Source organism: Typopeltis vanoorti, chromosome 12 (genome assembly GCF_054136105.1).
Source record: "Typopeltis vanoorti isolate ZY-2024b chromosome 12, IOZ_Tvanoo_1.0, whole genome shotgun sequence".
Classification (NCBI taxonomy): Eukaryota; Metazoa; Arthropoda; class Arachnida; order Uropygi; family Thelyphonidae; genus Typopeltis; species Typopeltis vanoorti.
The window spans coordinates 105,579,217-105,593,857 of record NC_143560.1 but is presented as its reverse complement, the minus strand read 5'-3'; the positions used below and the strand labels follow the sequence as shown (position 1 = coordinate 105,593,857).

The 14,641-nt window shown below is 36.6% G+C and overlaps 1 protein-coding gene across 1 annotated transcript in view; it reads left to right on the top strand.

Annotated features, from left to right (window-relative positions):
- LOC150101107 (laminin subunit alpha lam-3-like) overlaps nt 1-14,641 on the top strand; it is a 789,889-nt gene that overhangs the window by 657,527 nt on the left and 117,721 nt on the right. Inside the window, exon 53 of the mRNA XM_090402236.1 lies at nt 5,989-6,112. Within this exon, the coding sequence (XP_090258362.1) occupies nt 5,989-6,112 (124 nt within the window). The remainder of the gene's footprint in view (nt 1-5,988; nt 6,113-14,641) is intronic.

Below are 14,641 nucleotides of genomic sequence, written 5' to 3'. Positions count from 1 at the left end.
TTTCTTGGCGTAACAATGAAAAAACGAATTTATAATTTCAATTTTTTTTTTTTTCAACATTATCTCCCTTAAGACTAATACATTTCTTCCAGCGATGCCCCAGCACCATTATCCCATCCCTGTAGTGGTTCTCAGTAAGATCTGCAAAAGACCCCTCTACAGCTGCAATCACCTCTTGATTCGAAGAAAAATGCTGACCAGCAAGGAAGAGTAAGTTTTGGGAAGAGACAGAGTTAGATGGAGCCGAATCTGGGAAATAGGGTGAATGTTCCAACAATTCATAGTGCAGATCCCTTAATTTTCCCATTGCCAAAACACCTTTGTGGACAGGTGCATTGTCCTGATGAAAGATGATTTTTTTCTTCTGCAAACCGGAGGAAGAAGGGTCTTTTCTCATGAATTTTTTCGTCTAGTCTGGTTAACTATTATTATTATTAATATTACATAGCACCTCCAAGGAGTCTAAAGACTCATCGAGGCAGGGTACCTACACTATAATTCTTCATCTCCACCAACTGCAACTACCTTCATCATCTACACCAAAGCCATCTAAAGCCGACCACCACTAGTATTTTCACAATCACAAACATCCATGCTCACAGCAGGATTCGAACCCGCAGCCTTTTTTTGGCTGGAGAGCAGATATGCTAACCACTTGGCCAACCAGGCTGGCAACATTCCCGGGTTATTGTTTTACCCTTTTCACAATAATTAATAAACAAAATGCCTTTAGCATCCCAAAAACACTGATGCCGTGACCTTTTCTGCTGATAGAACTGACTTTGTCTTCTTTGGTGATGAATAACTGGCTTCTGTCCACTGTTTTGACTGCTGTTTGGATCTTGTGTGTAATGGTGAATCCAAGTCTCATCCATAGTAATAAATTGATGCACAAAATCAGTTTTATTCTTGTTAAAATGCTCCAAGCACTGTTCAGAGATTTTTATGCGAGAGCGTTTTTGATCTGCTGTGAGCAAGTGTGCCACCCATCTTGTGCAAAGCTTTTTCATTTGCAATTCTTCATGCAAAATATATATCCTACATGTTCTTTTGAAATGCCTATAGTCTCAGCAATTTCATGCACTTTGACTCGCTGGTCATCCAATACCATATTGTGTGCTTGATCAATGATTTCTGGTGTTGTTACACTTTATGGATGTCCTTCATGTAAATCATCTTCAAGGCTGGTACGGCCATGTTTAAACTCGGCAGCCCATTTCTTAATTGTTGAAAATGAAGGAGAAGAGTGCCCGAAACTTTTATGAACTTTGAATGAATTTCTTTTAGCGTTAAACCTTCGTTTACAAAGAATTTTATAACCGCACGATACTCAATTTTATCCATTTCAAGGGATGCAGACAATACTTTTACTTCAGACAGCTGTATAAAGCAAACTACTTGATAGAATGACTTGCAATTTCACATGGAATCGTATGACAGATGTACCAACTTAGAAAAAAAAATTGTACTGATAGCATTGCGATCTATGGTCGAGGCCGAGAAATTTTCAGATCACCCTCATATATATCTTTCCATTGTGAAATTATACTGTATCATGCTGCAGGTGCTATTGTAACAGGTTTATACAAAAAATGACTGGCCATTGTAGAATCTTATGCAACAGAATGTGTGCAGCAAAATTAGTGTTTCAAACAACTGGCTGTTAATGGTCATGAGAAAGCAGTCCAAAATATTATTATTATTGTATGGGCACCTCCATGGAGTCCTAAGTCTCATCATGAGAGACCCAAACTATCAGTACAATAACTATCATACCTCTCCTTGAAACCATTAACAGACAAAGCACTCAACTGACTAAAACCCATTCCATTCATTCACTCTCCAAGTCAAAAATCTAGTCCTCATGTCCTTGCTAACCATACTCCTACCAACTTCCAGGGATGTCCTCTTGTTCTGCCCACTAGCCAAGTGCAGAAACATTTCCCCTGCATCAATTCTATAAAATCCTTTAAGTAACTTAAATGTTTCTATCATATCCTACCTTTTTTTTTTTTTTTTTTTGCCTATTAATCAACTTTTGTAATCCACAAACCCTCAGTCTGTCCTCATAGGGAGCATTCCACAGACTACTCACCATCTTGGTGACTTGCCTCTAGATTCTCTCCACCATTTCCACATCCCCAAGAAATCCAGGTGACGACCTGAGTACAGTAATCCAGATATTGTCGTATCATGGCTTTATAAAGAGGAATGATGACTCCCTTATCTCTGTTTGGTAGTGTGTTCTTCAATAACCAAGTGATCCTGTGAACTATGCTGGCAACTTTAGCAATATGCTCTCTAAACTGCAGCTCTCTATCTATTACTAACCCCAGATTCCCGGTTTCATCTTCCTGGAGTACAGTTCCCTCAATGCGATACACAGCTTGTAATCTTTGTATCTCAAAATGCATAATTTTACACTTTTCCATATTAAATTGACATCTATTACGTTTTGTTCATACTGTCAGCCTAGTTAAATCATCCTGCAATCTCTCTACATCACCTTGATTAATTATTACCCACCCAAAATGTATTCTGACACGAGATTGATTGAGATGAGTCAGGCCAGTGAAGCCTTAATCAAAAGCACTAATAAAAGGCAAGCATATTTCTGAGTTTCGTTACCTTTCTTTTTAAGTAATATAATACCAATACAACCCCAATTTCAAAGGTTGATAAGCTCTTGTTTTAAGTTGCAGATACCAGGCTATTGAAGAATAAAAGATTTTTAATATCTTTTTATTTCATTAATTTTACAATACCAAACAAAGCCTTCTACTCTTTCTCTTCAACACTTATAATTCATTTCACACACCGACCAGATCCCACTGATGAAAAATACAGCTTTCCAAATTGGGATTGCTTTGGAATTCTGCCTGCTATTGTGTGGAATCAAATTCAGCACAGTGCTGTTTGGCAGAACGTACCCTCCTGGAGTAATCCAAATTCAAAGTAATGAGAGAGATAGGCCCTTATGAATCGTTCAGTTTTTGGAGCCAGGAACTTTTGAATAGATTGCTTTTTACTTTGTCAGTGATGAGAACAGTTAAAGAACTGTCAGAGTAGTGATTAAAAGTACTAATGAAAGGGACTAACATATGCACTACTTAAAAAAAATAAACTGTGGGCAGCAGAGTTTGCTGTCTTCTTAAGTAGTGAAATACCAACGTGACTCATACTGAATGCTGCACTTACTCTCATAAGTTCTCTCTAATCATTAATGAAACTTTTCAGATTCAAATATTTTGCTACAAAAGAATAATAGATTTTTAGTATATTTTCACTGCTGCTTTTAACCTATATTTGGAATACACAAAAATTAGCCTTGGAAAACAGTGGTGTTTGAATTACAGTAGGTAGCAAAAATATCAATGATCTCATATTCACTGATGACATTGACCTAATAGCAGAGAATAAACATCAGTTACAAAAATTAACAGACAGAGTTTCTGAGGCATATAGTGATTATGGATTAAAGATCAGCATTCACAAATCAAAAAAAAGCCTCTAAAAGTTTCAGTTAACGATGAAAAATTGGAAGAAGTAGAAAGATTCACCTACTTGGGAAGCATACAATACAACAGAGATGGCCAGTCTAAACATGATATTAAAGCATTGCTAAAGCAACTATTGTCCTTCAGAGGTTACAGCCACTTTTAGGAAAAACAATAAGAGTGGCTGTAACCTCCGAAGGGCAACAGTTGAAGATGAGAAAATAGCATTGGCCTTCGAGATGAAGTGCTACAGAAAACTTTTGAAGATACCATTACACATAACAAATGACAAGGTCAGAAGAAGAATCCACTCCACTGCCAGAACACAAGAAAATATCATTGAAATATGTTGAAAACAGCTCTGGTAGCTGGACCTCGTGGCTAGATCTGATAGTTCAGCTAAAATAGTGCTAGAGGGGTTTGACTTCTAGTAAAAAATAAATAAAACAGGCAACACTAGAATCACCTGGATAGATAATATCAGAAAATAAACTAATTCTTCCTTCTCTACCTTATTAAGAAGATCCCGAGAGAGAAAGAGAAAATGTTACTATTGTCGCCTTTATAGTGCCTCAACGGTCTACATGGACTATTTTAGTTATTGTAACTGAAGTAACCAATTTTCAAATTTCTCTCTGTAATTACTCAGGATCAAAAGTTTAAGAGAAATACGTGGGCTGTTCAATAAGTAATAAGACTAATTTTACTGTGGCGAAACCACTCATCACAATATTAATTTCTCTGGAATAAAGAAATGTTGCTGTATGTATTAACAAAAGAGGCTGATAGATGGCTGATGTGTCAGTGTCACGTGACTAAACGCAAGTGCTCATCGGTGAGCCTATGAGGTGCGACCAGTCTTCGAAATGGAAACGTCCTTGGAACAGCGTTATGCGATTAAATTTTGTGTGCGTTTGCAAAAATCGGCATCGGACACTTTTAACATGGTACGTGAAGCTTTCCACGATGAAGCAATGTCGAGGGCAAGTGTTTTTCGCTGGCATAAAACTTTTAAGGAAGGAAGGCAAAATGTGGAAGATCTTGAACGTGAGGGAAGCCCTTCAACATCCATCACAGAGACAATGATCAACACAGCAGCGATTATCATCAATCATGTCAAAAGGAAGCATCCATTGCTGAAGAATGGCTTCTTATTGCACCACGATAATGCAAGGCCACATATTGCTGGTTGTGTAGTGGACGTTTTGCAGAAGAACAACACAGATATCCTACCACACCCTCCATACAGTCCTGATCTCGCACCGTGCGATTTCTGGCTGTTTCCTCAGCTCAAGAAACCACTAAGTGGCCGCCATTTCGAAAGCAACAAAGCATGTATAAAAGCTGCGGAGGTGGTTTTGAAAGAACTCTCAAAAAAACGGACTTTCACATGTGTTTAAGAAGTGGATGCAACGTTGGGACAAATACATTGCATCTCACAGTAGTTACTTTGAAAAAGACCATGTAAATGATGACGATTAAAGGTAATCTGTTTTCTGTATAAATATAGTCTTATTACTTATTGAACAGCCTACGTACATCTCACATATAGATATCTACATAATGCAAATCACAGATCTAAGGAATTTAAAAATCTTCTTAATTTACTCAATTTCAAATGTTCTCATTCTTCGTTAGCTAAGCACAGCTCTCTGTGCATTTTTTTGGCAGCATTATCGTCTGTTTTTTTGTGTGTACATTTCACCCATGAAAGGTTATAAACCTATTATACATTAGTATCATGAATGGGCTAAAGATTAGATATCACATAAGCCCTGCTCTGGAGGCCAAACATGAAACTTTTTTTAAATAACTTTGGCTCCCCCCCCCAATAAGTAGAAAGGAACATAATGGACAATGAAAATCATCTACCACCTACACATTCGAAATATCCATGTCACAATGAGATTCAAATCCAGCCTGTTGGTTGGAAAGATGAGATGCTATCTATTCATCCAACTAACCAGACTAACAAATTTATGCTGAGTGGACACACTTTGTTAGGAACACCTCCCCATATAGGAAAAATGGGGAGTGTTCCTAATTAAAGTGTCCACTCAGTAGAAGCACTATGAATTTATTGCTCAAGCAAAGTCACTTTTGTACTATATGCTGTCCATTATTATAATACTAGTACCAGGGCTTTTCTTAATACTGAGGTGATTTTCAGGAATATTTTTGCATTATTTTCATAATTTATTTTTTTTACATTAAAAAATATAGGTTTTATTAAAAACTGACAAAGTCTGACTGACAGGTATCATTGGCTGGTATCAGTTATGTTTTATCATATTTAGATTTAGTTAAAGATTGCTAGGCCATAACCTTTGTTCTGAAAAATGACACACACACACAGATATTTAACTTTGCTATATAAATAATTTCCTTACACTGACCACAATCGTCAATTGTTCTCAATTTAAATAATAAAATTGAATATTATCAATATTACCACGTAAAACAAAAGCTTTTCTTTCATTTATTATTTCAGGGCAAATGCTAGTTGAAGAAGAATTTCTCAGTGACAGAGCTTCGCATGGAAGGACATTAGCACTAGACCTAAAGAAAAGTGATCTGTATTTTGGAGGTGTTCCACCAAATTTTACAACCACGTTGTATGTGTTGAGCTTTATTATCCCATATTAAATTATTGAACATCTTAAATTTAGAACTTTTTTTATATGGTAACTTCAAATATGAAAGACTTCCTAACTTATGGTAGATTATTACAATGAATAGGTTGACTTCATCTTCATAATATAAGTTGATATTATGCTGTTTCTTATTCGTTGTAAACCAGTGTTTCTCACCTGGGGTTCTGCAACTGATTGTGATTGAAAAAAATAAAAAATAAACAAAAAGATATAATTTTTATTCAAGCATTCCTCCAGGGTAAAAAGATTGAGAAGGACTGCTCTAAACCCTAATGACAAAGAATAACACTAAAGAGACAATAACCTAGACGTTACTGTTGTATCTCACTGGTCGTTATAACATCAAAATGTAAGTGTTCTACTAACGGTGAATAAAACAGCAAAGCAGAAACATGATGGCAATATAAAATTTTCATGCCCAGTATATTGTTTCTTCCTGAGAATTTCTGGGAAAATCCATAATTTTAAAAATGCTAATTTGCCTGGAATACTATAAATATTTTTTGAGTAATTAAAGATGCTTTTAATAATCTCATATGATCTAAAATCCTCATTCTTGCCATGACAGAAATGGGGTATTCTTGAAGTGTAATCCTAGTCCCTTCAAGCATGTCCAATGTGAAATTGAGGTATTTAAAATAATCAATTTCCTGATATGTACCCTCAAGGGGTGTTCAAGTTACTATGACAGCACTACATGGTTAAGTTTACTTCATTAATAATCACCTATCAACAATTTTCCTCCAAATTAGTCTATTACTTTTCAGCACTTCAATATTGTTATATCTAACATTTCAATCTACCCAGACCTTTGTGGATTGATTTAGTTGATCTTCCTCTGGGTCTTTTTCCTGCCATCTTAGCATCAAACATCTGTACTAACCTTTCCTCTCCCATTCTGTTTAAGTGGCCATATCACCTTAAATTAGCCCTGCTCACACATTCTTGAATGTAAACATTGTCAAGTTTCTTCCTTATGTCTTCATTTGTCATGCGAGTCTGTCACTGAGGCCATCTGATCACTCCCATAATCTTTCTTAGAACACTCATATCTGCAGTCTGTAATCTTTGATCAACTGCTTTATTTCTAACTAAACTCTCAGATCCATAACTTAAAACTGGTTTGAATACTGTCTTATATAGTGCTAGTTTGATATTTTGGCTAATTTTTCCCTCATTCCATATAAATTTATTCAACTGCTCCCCATCAATACCAGCTTTGCTTATTCTGTTATCTATTTCCAGATTTAACTCGCCATCTTCTTTAAAAACTGTGCCTAAATAAATCAAATATAAAAATAAATAAAAAATGTATATAATAATAAAATAATATATACACTCAATGGGCAAAACATTAAAGATAGGGATAATGGGAAATTGATACTGGCATCCCCTGTGCAGAGTAAAACGTACCCAAACCGAATGCAGACATCGGGGCTTCCCAACAGTGTATCGCAATCGACGAACATGGATAAATATGACGATCTTAGCAACTGATTTTGGCCATATTATTGGCATTGTACTGAGCTGGCAGGAGGGTGCAAGTATGACGTCGACAGCTTGAGGTCATAGCATTGTCGTGCCAGGTCGGCTCTGTTCCAGGAAGTGGTGGCTCTTCAGTTTGGGAAGCCTTCATTCTACATCCAAGTGGTAAAAACCCCTAGGGTTCTCAAGGGCAACTGCATCAAGGGTCTACCGCGAGTATACCATCAATGGAAGTACCAGCACCCAGTGAGCAACTGGTGGCCAGCCACATGGCATTGATGACCAGAGTCGACATACAATGTCCAGGTTCATACAGACCAACAGCAGCACAAATCGCATCCAGTTTCAATGTCAGAGATCAAAGCAGCATCACTAAATGAATGGTATGGTGTACCCTGCATACTATGGGTTACAGGAGCCGACACCCTAATTGTGTACAACTGTTGACAGCTCGTCATTGGCCATTGTACCTTACCTGGTGTTGGGACCATCAAAACTGGACCTCTGCAGAGTGGACTAGATTTTTGTGGGCTGATGAATCCCATTATCAGTTGTACTGAGCTGACCGGAGGGTGCGGGTGTCACATCAACAGCATGAGGCCATGGCAATATTGTGCTAGGTTGGCTCTGTTCAAGGAGGTGGTGGTGGTTCTGTTATAGTTTGGGAAGCCTTCTCATGTGACACATTAGGTCCCTTAGTGTGTCTGGAGAGGTTCTTAAATGATGTGAACTATTAGAATGTGCTGGCTGATCACCTATACACTTTCATGGCCATCATGCAGCCAATGGTCTGTTTCATCAGGACAATACGCTACCCCACCCAGGCATGGCTCCCAAGATCCCTGAATTTAAATCTGATCAAATCTTTCTGGGTTGCCATAGAACAGTATCCATGTATCTGGGAGGGACATCTAAGGCTCACTTGTTGACAATGCTGCACCAGTCATAGCTGGAATTACCTCCAGCATCTGTTGTGGTCAATGGCTCAAAGAGTACATAGTACATGCTGTTATTCATGCTGGAGGAGGACCAACACACTATTAGGTAGGTATCTCTAATTTTTTGTCCATTGAGTTAAATATAAACAAAATAAAATAATAAATAAAAATAAATATTATTTAACTCTTTTTATTATTATCAGGGATTAGGCATTTGTCTCTTCTAGCTTCACTGGTCATTCCATCATTTTGAATAAAACTAATTTCACTTACTTTATTGTGGTTTATCCCCTAACACTGAGTAAGAAGCATGAGGAATGTTAACAGTGTTTTAATAAACATGGCAAAAATCAGACAGATCATTCTTAAATGGGTTCCAAAACATAGCAATGCAGAGCAACATCAGTAAGTGGACTTCATCATCTCAAACATAGTCATGGCATGGAAAGAAATGAAAAAAAAAATAGTGATGACAATGAGCAAATACCATCTACTTAAAAACAAACAATTTTCAATTTGTCAAATAGCATATTCTTGAGGAATTTCTGTTATACTATTGTAAAGATAGATTTTATACAAGAGAGTTTCTCTAAAAGAGAAATGCAATTACTAAAAAAAAAAAATCTATCATCTCTTATGGCAGCATTAATACAGTTGAATTTTGTTTTAGGGTGAGAACAATGGCTCACCCTTGGAAACTCCTTTCAAGGACTCACCACAGTGAACAAATTTAAGGTTTGCGTGGATCTCCTGCAATTCAATACCATGGGGATACCCATATCATAATATAATAATAAAAGTGGAAATGAGTATGGAAGGATAACTTGAATGAGTGCTGGTAGTAAGAGGTGATAGAAAGCAGGTAAAATAGTTGAGTTACTGAATGACTGCTTTTCAAGGGTCTATCATTCAGAAGATACTGCAGTTATAGATGTGATATGAATTAATTTTGGAATAGAGGTTGGTGAACTGAACGCACTTATTATATTGCAGAATCTCAGTGCAAATACCACATATAGTGAGCTACCTTGAACACTGCAGCAATATGCCCTCTGAACTCTAGTTCTCTACCAACACCTTCAAATCACTAGCTTCATCAGTGGAATAGACAGCTTGTAATCTTTTCATCCCAAAATACATAATTTTACACTTTCACATTAAACTGACATCCATTATCTGGCTCATACTGTCAGCTTATTTAAATTATCCCATAAGCTCTCTACGTCATTTGATTAACTATTATGCTGCCCAATTTTACATGAGCAAACAAATGAATATTTTCCTTAAAATAATTTCCTGTAATTTATGTACAAATGAAACAGTGGTGGTCCAAGCTTGTGCCACACTGCTAGTCACCAGCTTTCTCCTGGGTTCTTGTCCTCCATATGCTACTCATTGGTGGTATCCATATATAGCTTCATGTCTATTCTCATTTGTTTCAGTTTGTGTAACAGAATTCCATGTAGTATCCTGTTAAATGCCTCTGAAAAACTAGCAGGATCATTATGTAGCAATTCCCTTTATCCAGCTCTGCCATCAGTATTATAAACAGTTAGTAAATTACTAAGGCATGCTGTACCCTTTACAAAGTTATGCAGTCCCAAATAAGTGTCTCATTCTGATTCACCCCTTCTTAAATTCGGTCTTTGACTACCTCACCCAAGATAACTGATTAGTCTATAATTTGCTACTGCAGTCTTAAAACATCCTTTATGCAACAGAAATATTTTGCCTACTCCCATAGCTAAGACTTTAACAGCCTAATTGGATGCAATTCCTTTGCACATTGTCATAATAGGCATGCTGATTATCCCTCTAATCCTATGGCTGTATTTGCATTGAGATTCTGTTATACCATAATTACTACCACTTCATCAACCTCTAAACTAACATCAGTTCCTGTCATAGTAATATCCTCATTTGGATGATAGCCTTTTGCAAAGTGGTGACTCAGTAATTCTTCTATTTTATTTAATTCTGTCACCTTGCTACCATCAGTACTTGTTAAAGTTTTCCTTCCATAGTCATTCTTGTCTTCCTTTTACTTGCTGCATACTGAAGGATTTCCTGCTTGGCTAATTTCTTCATCATCTGGTTTTGCCTTCCTTACCTTATATATATATAGATAGATATAGACACACACACACACATATACAAGCAGTTAACCGTGTTGCTCACTTTCCCATTGTATTCCTTAATATGGCAATACATATGAGATAACTGTCTACTGATACTGTTTGTTTCTGTAGGTGTTTACAGTATGTCCAAGTAGCACCAACTGGAATATGATCGTTTTTTGGAGAACAAAACTATGCTATTGGGAAACTGAGTAGACATAGTATTCCATCTTATGATGCGACCTTTAGTTATCAGCCTAATTGGATGCAATTAGGCTGATAAACACACACACACACACACTGCTTATAAATAGTCATTTATATGCAGTGTGTGTGTGTGTGTGTGTGTGAAAGTTGTTTAGGGTTTAGGCACATCAACATTGGTATACAGAAAGAATGCATTATTTTATTATTTAGAAAGGATGCATCTAAAGAAGAGAAAATATAATTCAGATAGCTAGAATTCTCTTGACTGTCTATATTACTACTGCAAAGTCTTTTTGTTTGCTTGTCTGACTCAGCAACCTTCAAGATATTATTAATAGAATACGATAGTTATATTATTGTTAGAATACCAAAGTTTTTGGGTTTGAGAATTATTTCTCAGTATTATCATTTGCTAACTCAACATTTTATCATAACAAACAATATACATAAACCATGGTTATCTTTTACCTCAAGCTATACAAAAAGGGGAATGTTTACACTGTCAGAACACTTTTCACAAATGGTGAATAATCCTAAACAGTTCTGCTGATGAAGCACCCCTTTAAAAATTATCCAACTAGGTTACAGAGATGCTAAATAAATGGGATTATATTAAATAAGGATTATTAATTTTGACTTGCATGCATTTCTTGAAGTTAAGTGTGATACAGAACTCTGGACCAGGACTTAGACTGAGTTGGTATGTATTTAAGAAGTGTTGAAGATGAAGAGCCAATAGTCTGATGAGCATAGATATATTTAGCAGATAGCCAAAACATGAATAAACCAAATAATGAAGAAATGAACTAAACAAACTAAGAAATTTAGAGAGTTTAAAATAAAGAATAAAAAGGAACATAAAACAGAAAATCCTGTCATATACAGTCTTGCCATAAATACTGTTACAACTTCTGCACACCTCTGCAAGGCCCACAGAATTGTGTCAGTCCATTTCCACTGTGCACAGCCAACATTTGTATGTTTATTAGTTGAGGGAGTACTGTGGAGCTGTAATAGCACTTCACAAGGTTGAAATGCAGCCACCTGTTATTTTCAACATGCTATAAATGCTCAGGATCAGTAGGATGTTTGTATATCAAACTATTAATCATTATAATGATACAGAAGATGTATTTGACTGCCAAAAAACAGATTGACCACACTGCATTAGGATGTAACAGCTTGTGAGAGCTGTGAAGGCATGCCTCCATCATAATTCTGTGAGAATGCAGAAAGTAATGTCACGAGAGATAAATGTTTCACAGAGAACAATGTCAGTGTACTAACTGATGACCTGAGAGAGAACCTATCATTGTTCTACAGGACACTTCCTAGCATCACAACTTATGCAGCAGAGGGTGATAAAATCAAAGGCACTTCTCCTGCAGTATGCAAACAACAGACACAAAGATATCCCCCCTTCATAGAGGAGAAGATGTTCACCACTGAAGAGTCATTTAACAGCTAAAACGATTGGGTATATGCCCTAGATAGTCACGGGCAGACACTATAGCACCCAGGATTCAGAGAGAGATTACCCCACGTCAGTGATTGGTTGTTGTAGATTAGGGAGTATTTAAGTTGCATTTCTGTGAGAGAGAATTAAAATATCCACAAAAGTGTATCAAGACACCATGCTGCAACCTGCAACAGTCCCTAACAATACTTTGTTTCATAATAGGCAGTCAACCTTCCAACAGGACTCAGCCCCTGCACACAAGGCAAGGACCACACAACAGTGGTTGGAGGCAAATGTGCCTGTTCATATATTACCATCTGATTAGCCCTCTGGAGGTCCCAGTCTGAATCCGTTGGACTTCAAATTGTGATTGGAGCTTGAGAGAATATCCTGTAAGAAATGACATCCCAGCATTGCCAGCCTGAAGGTGAATTTGGAGAAAATAGCGGTAGCATTTCTGTTGGATCTTGTGCATGCCACCATCGATGTATGCCCTTACAGACTTTGGGTGTGCATGAAGGCAAAAGGGAGACATTTCAAACATTGAGTGCTGCTATATGCATGTTATATATATGATTTGTATGTGCTGAAAGCTGTAAATGATTTACTGAAAGATTAAAACTTTAAGCACTGTTCAAGTTGTAACAGTATTTATGGCTAGACTAGGTATTCATGACAAGTAAACAGTATGACAGGTGCTAACCATTTCATTTTTAAATATCATCAGATATGGAACAGAGATAACTGTGAGCCTATCGTATGGTTTAATGAAACCACTTATTAAGAGAAGTGAGATTTCGGTTGAGAGTATTGGGAAGTTAACTTGGATTAAGTGTGTTGAACTGTTTAGTTGGTTTGAAAGTCATGGAGAGTAATTTATTTTATTTAATTGCCACAGTTGAGAGAATAAATTGGGTCTTTTTTGTGTTTATGGTATATTGGATGGTTCTTATCACTAATGATTCAGAGCAACATAATTTCATTTCGATTTCTTGATCGATGAGTGACCTTCTCAATTTGAGGGATGTGTTTGTATTGCATTGCATTGCATTGCATTACATTACATCTCAGTGGTGGGATTTTTTTGTGTGTGTCTTTTTTTAGTTGTGACAAGTAAGTGGGCTGGTATGGGAATATTGCAATCTCAATAATGATCAAATTAGGTGTGATTTTATGGAATGAATGGTAGACCCAATATAGCAGGTATCGCATCATGACTGGTAGTCAAACTTATAAACAGCTTTATGCCATAATAATATTGTTACATAACACCTCCAAGAAGTCTAAGGACTCGTTGTGGGAGGCACTTTACTCCACTCCACTAAAAATATTTCACTGTCTCCTCTACTACTTAATTCTCTCACTACACATAACTACCACCAACACCATCTTCTGCCCATCACCACCAACATCAACAGTATTTCTTGTCTGTAAAGTATTTCAGACAAGACATGATTTTCCTATAATGATTTGCATGATGAAAAACCAGAGTTTGCTGGAAGATAAAAGCCCATACAAAGAATTCTCTTGTCACAATGAAATTCAAACTTGCCCTTTTCCAATCAAAGAGTGCAATGTACTGTAATTTTTCCAGTTGTGCAACGGAGGCACTTAAATATGTCTGTCTGTCTGAGTTATATTGTAGTTCTGCGATTAAATGAATTTTGTAGTCTGTTACTGGTAGTGAAGGCAGTTTTGTAATTGGAATTTCTGAAGATCTGTTTTCTGGCTTTATAAATGTTATGAATACATGAGCATTTCAGTGCTATATAGAATTTTAATTATTTCTTTGCAAAGAGGGAAAAGGAACATGATTTTGGGCTGAGTGAGTAGTATATTCTATTAGTTGTTGGGGATAGTGGCAAGAACAGAAGATCTCTTTTTGATGTGATTTCTTGGTTTAAATTGGTGATAAAAGATGAATATTTGTAGACATTAATGAATTATGTCAGTATAACTAAGTTTTTGATATAATAAGGGTGATATAAGGGTGAGGTGAAATGTAAATACTTTCCAATTTTAGCAGGTTTGTAGTATGCTTTGGTACTGGTGTGATGACTGGATGTAATAAATGTCGGGATCAAGAAGTTTATGGATTTATTTCCTTCATGTTCAATGGAGAATTTTAATCCATGGCCAAGTATGGTGTAAGAATGAAATAGCTGTAGAAAAAGATACCAGCAGGCAGAGAAGAAGATAGGAATTGTGTTTCTATATGGGCAAGAAACTGTTTGGTCAGTAGACTGCTAATGTTTTGGTTCATGGGAAGACTGAACGTTTGTTT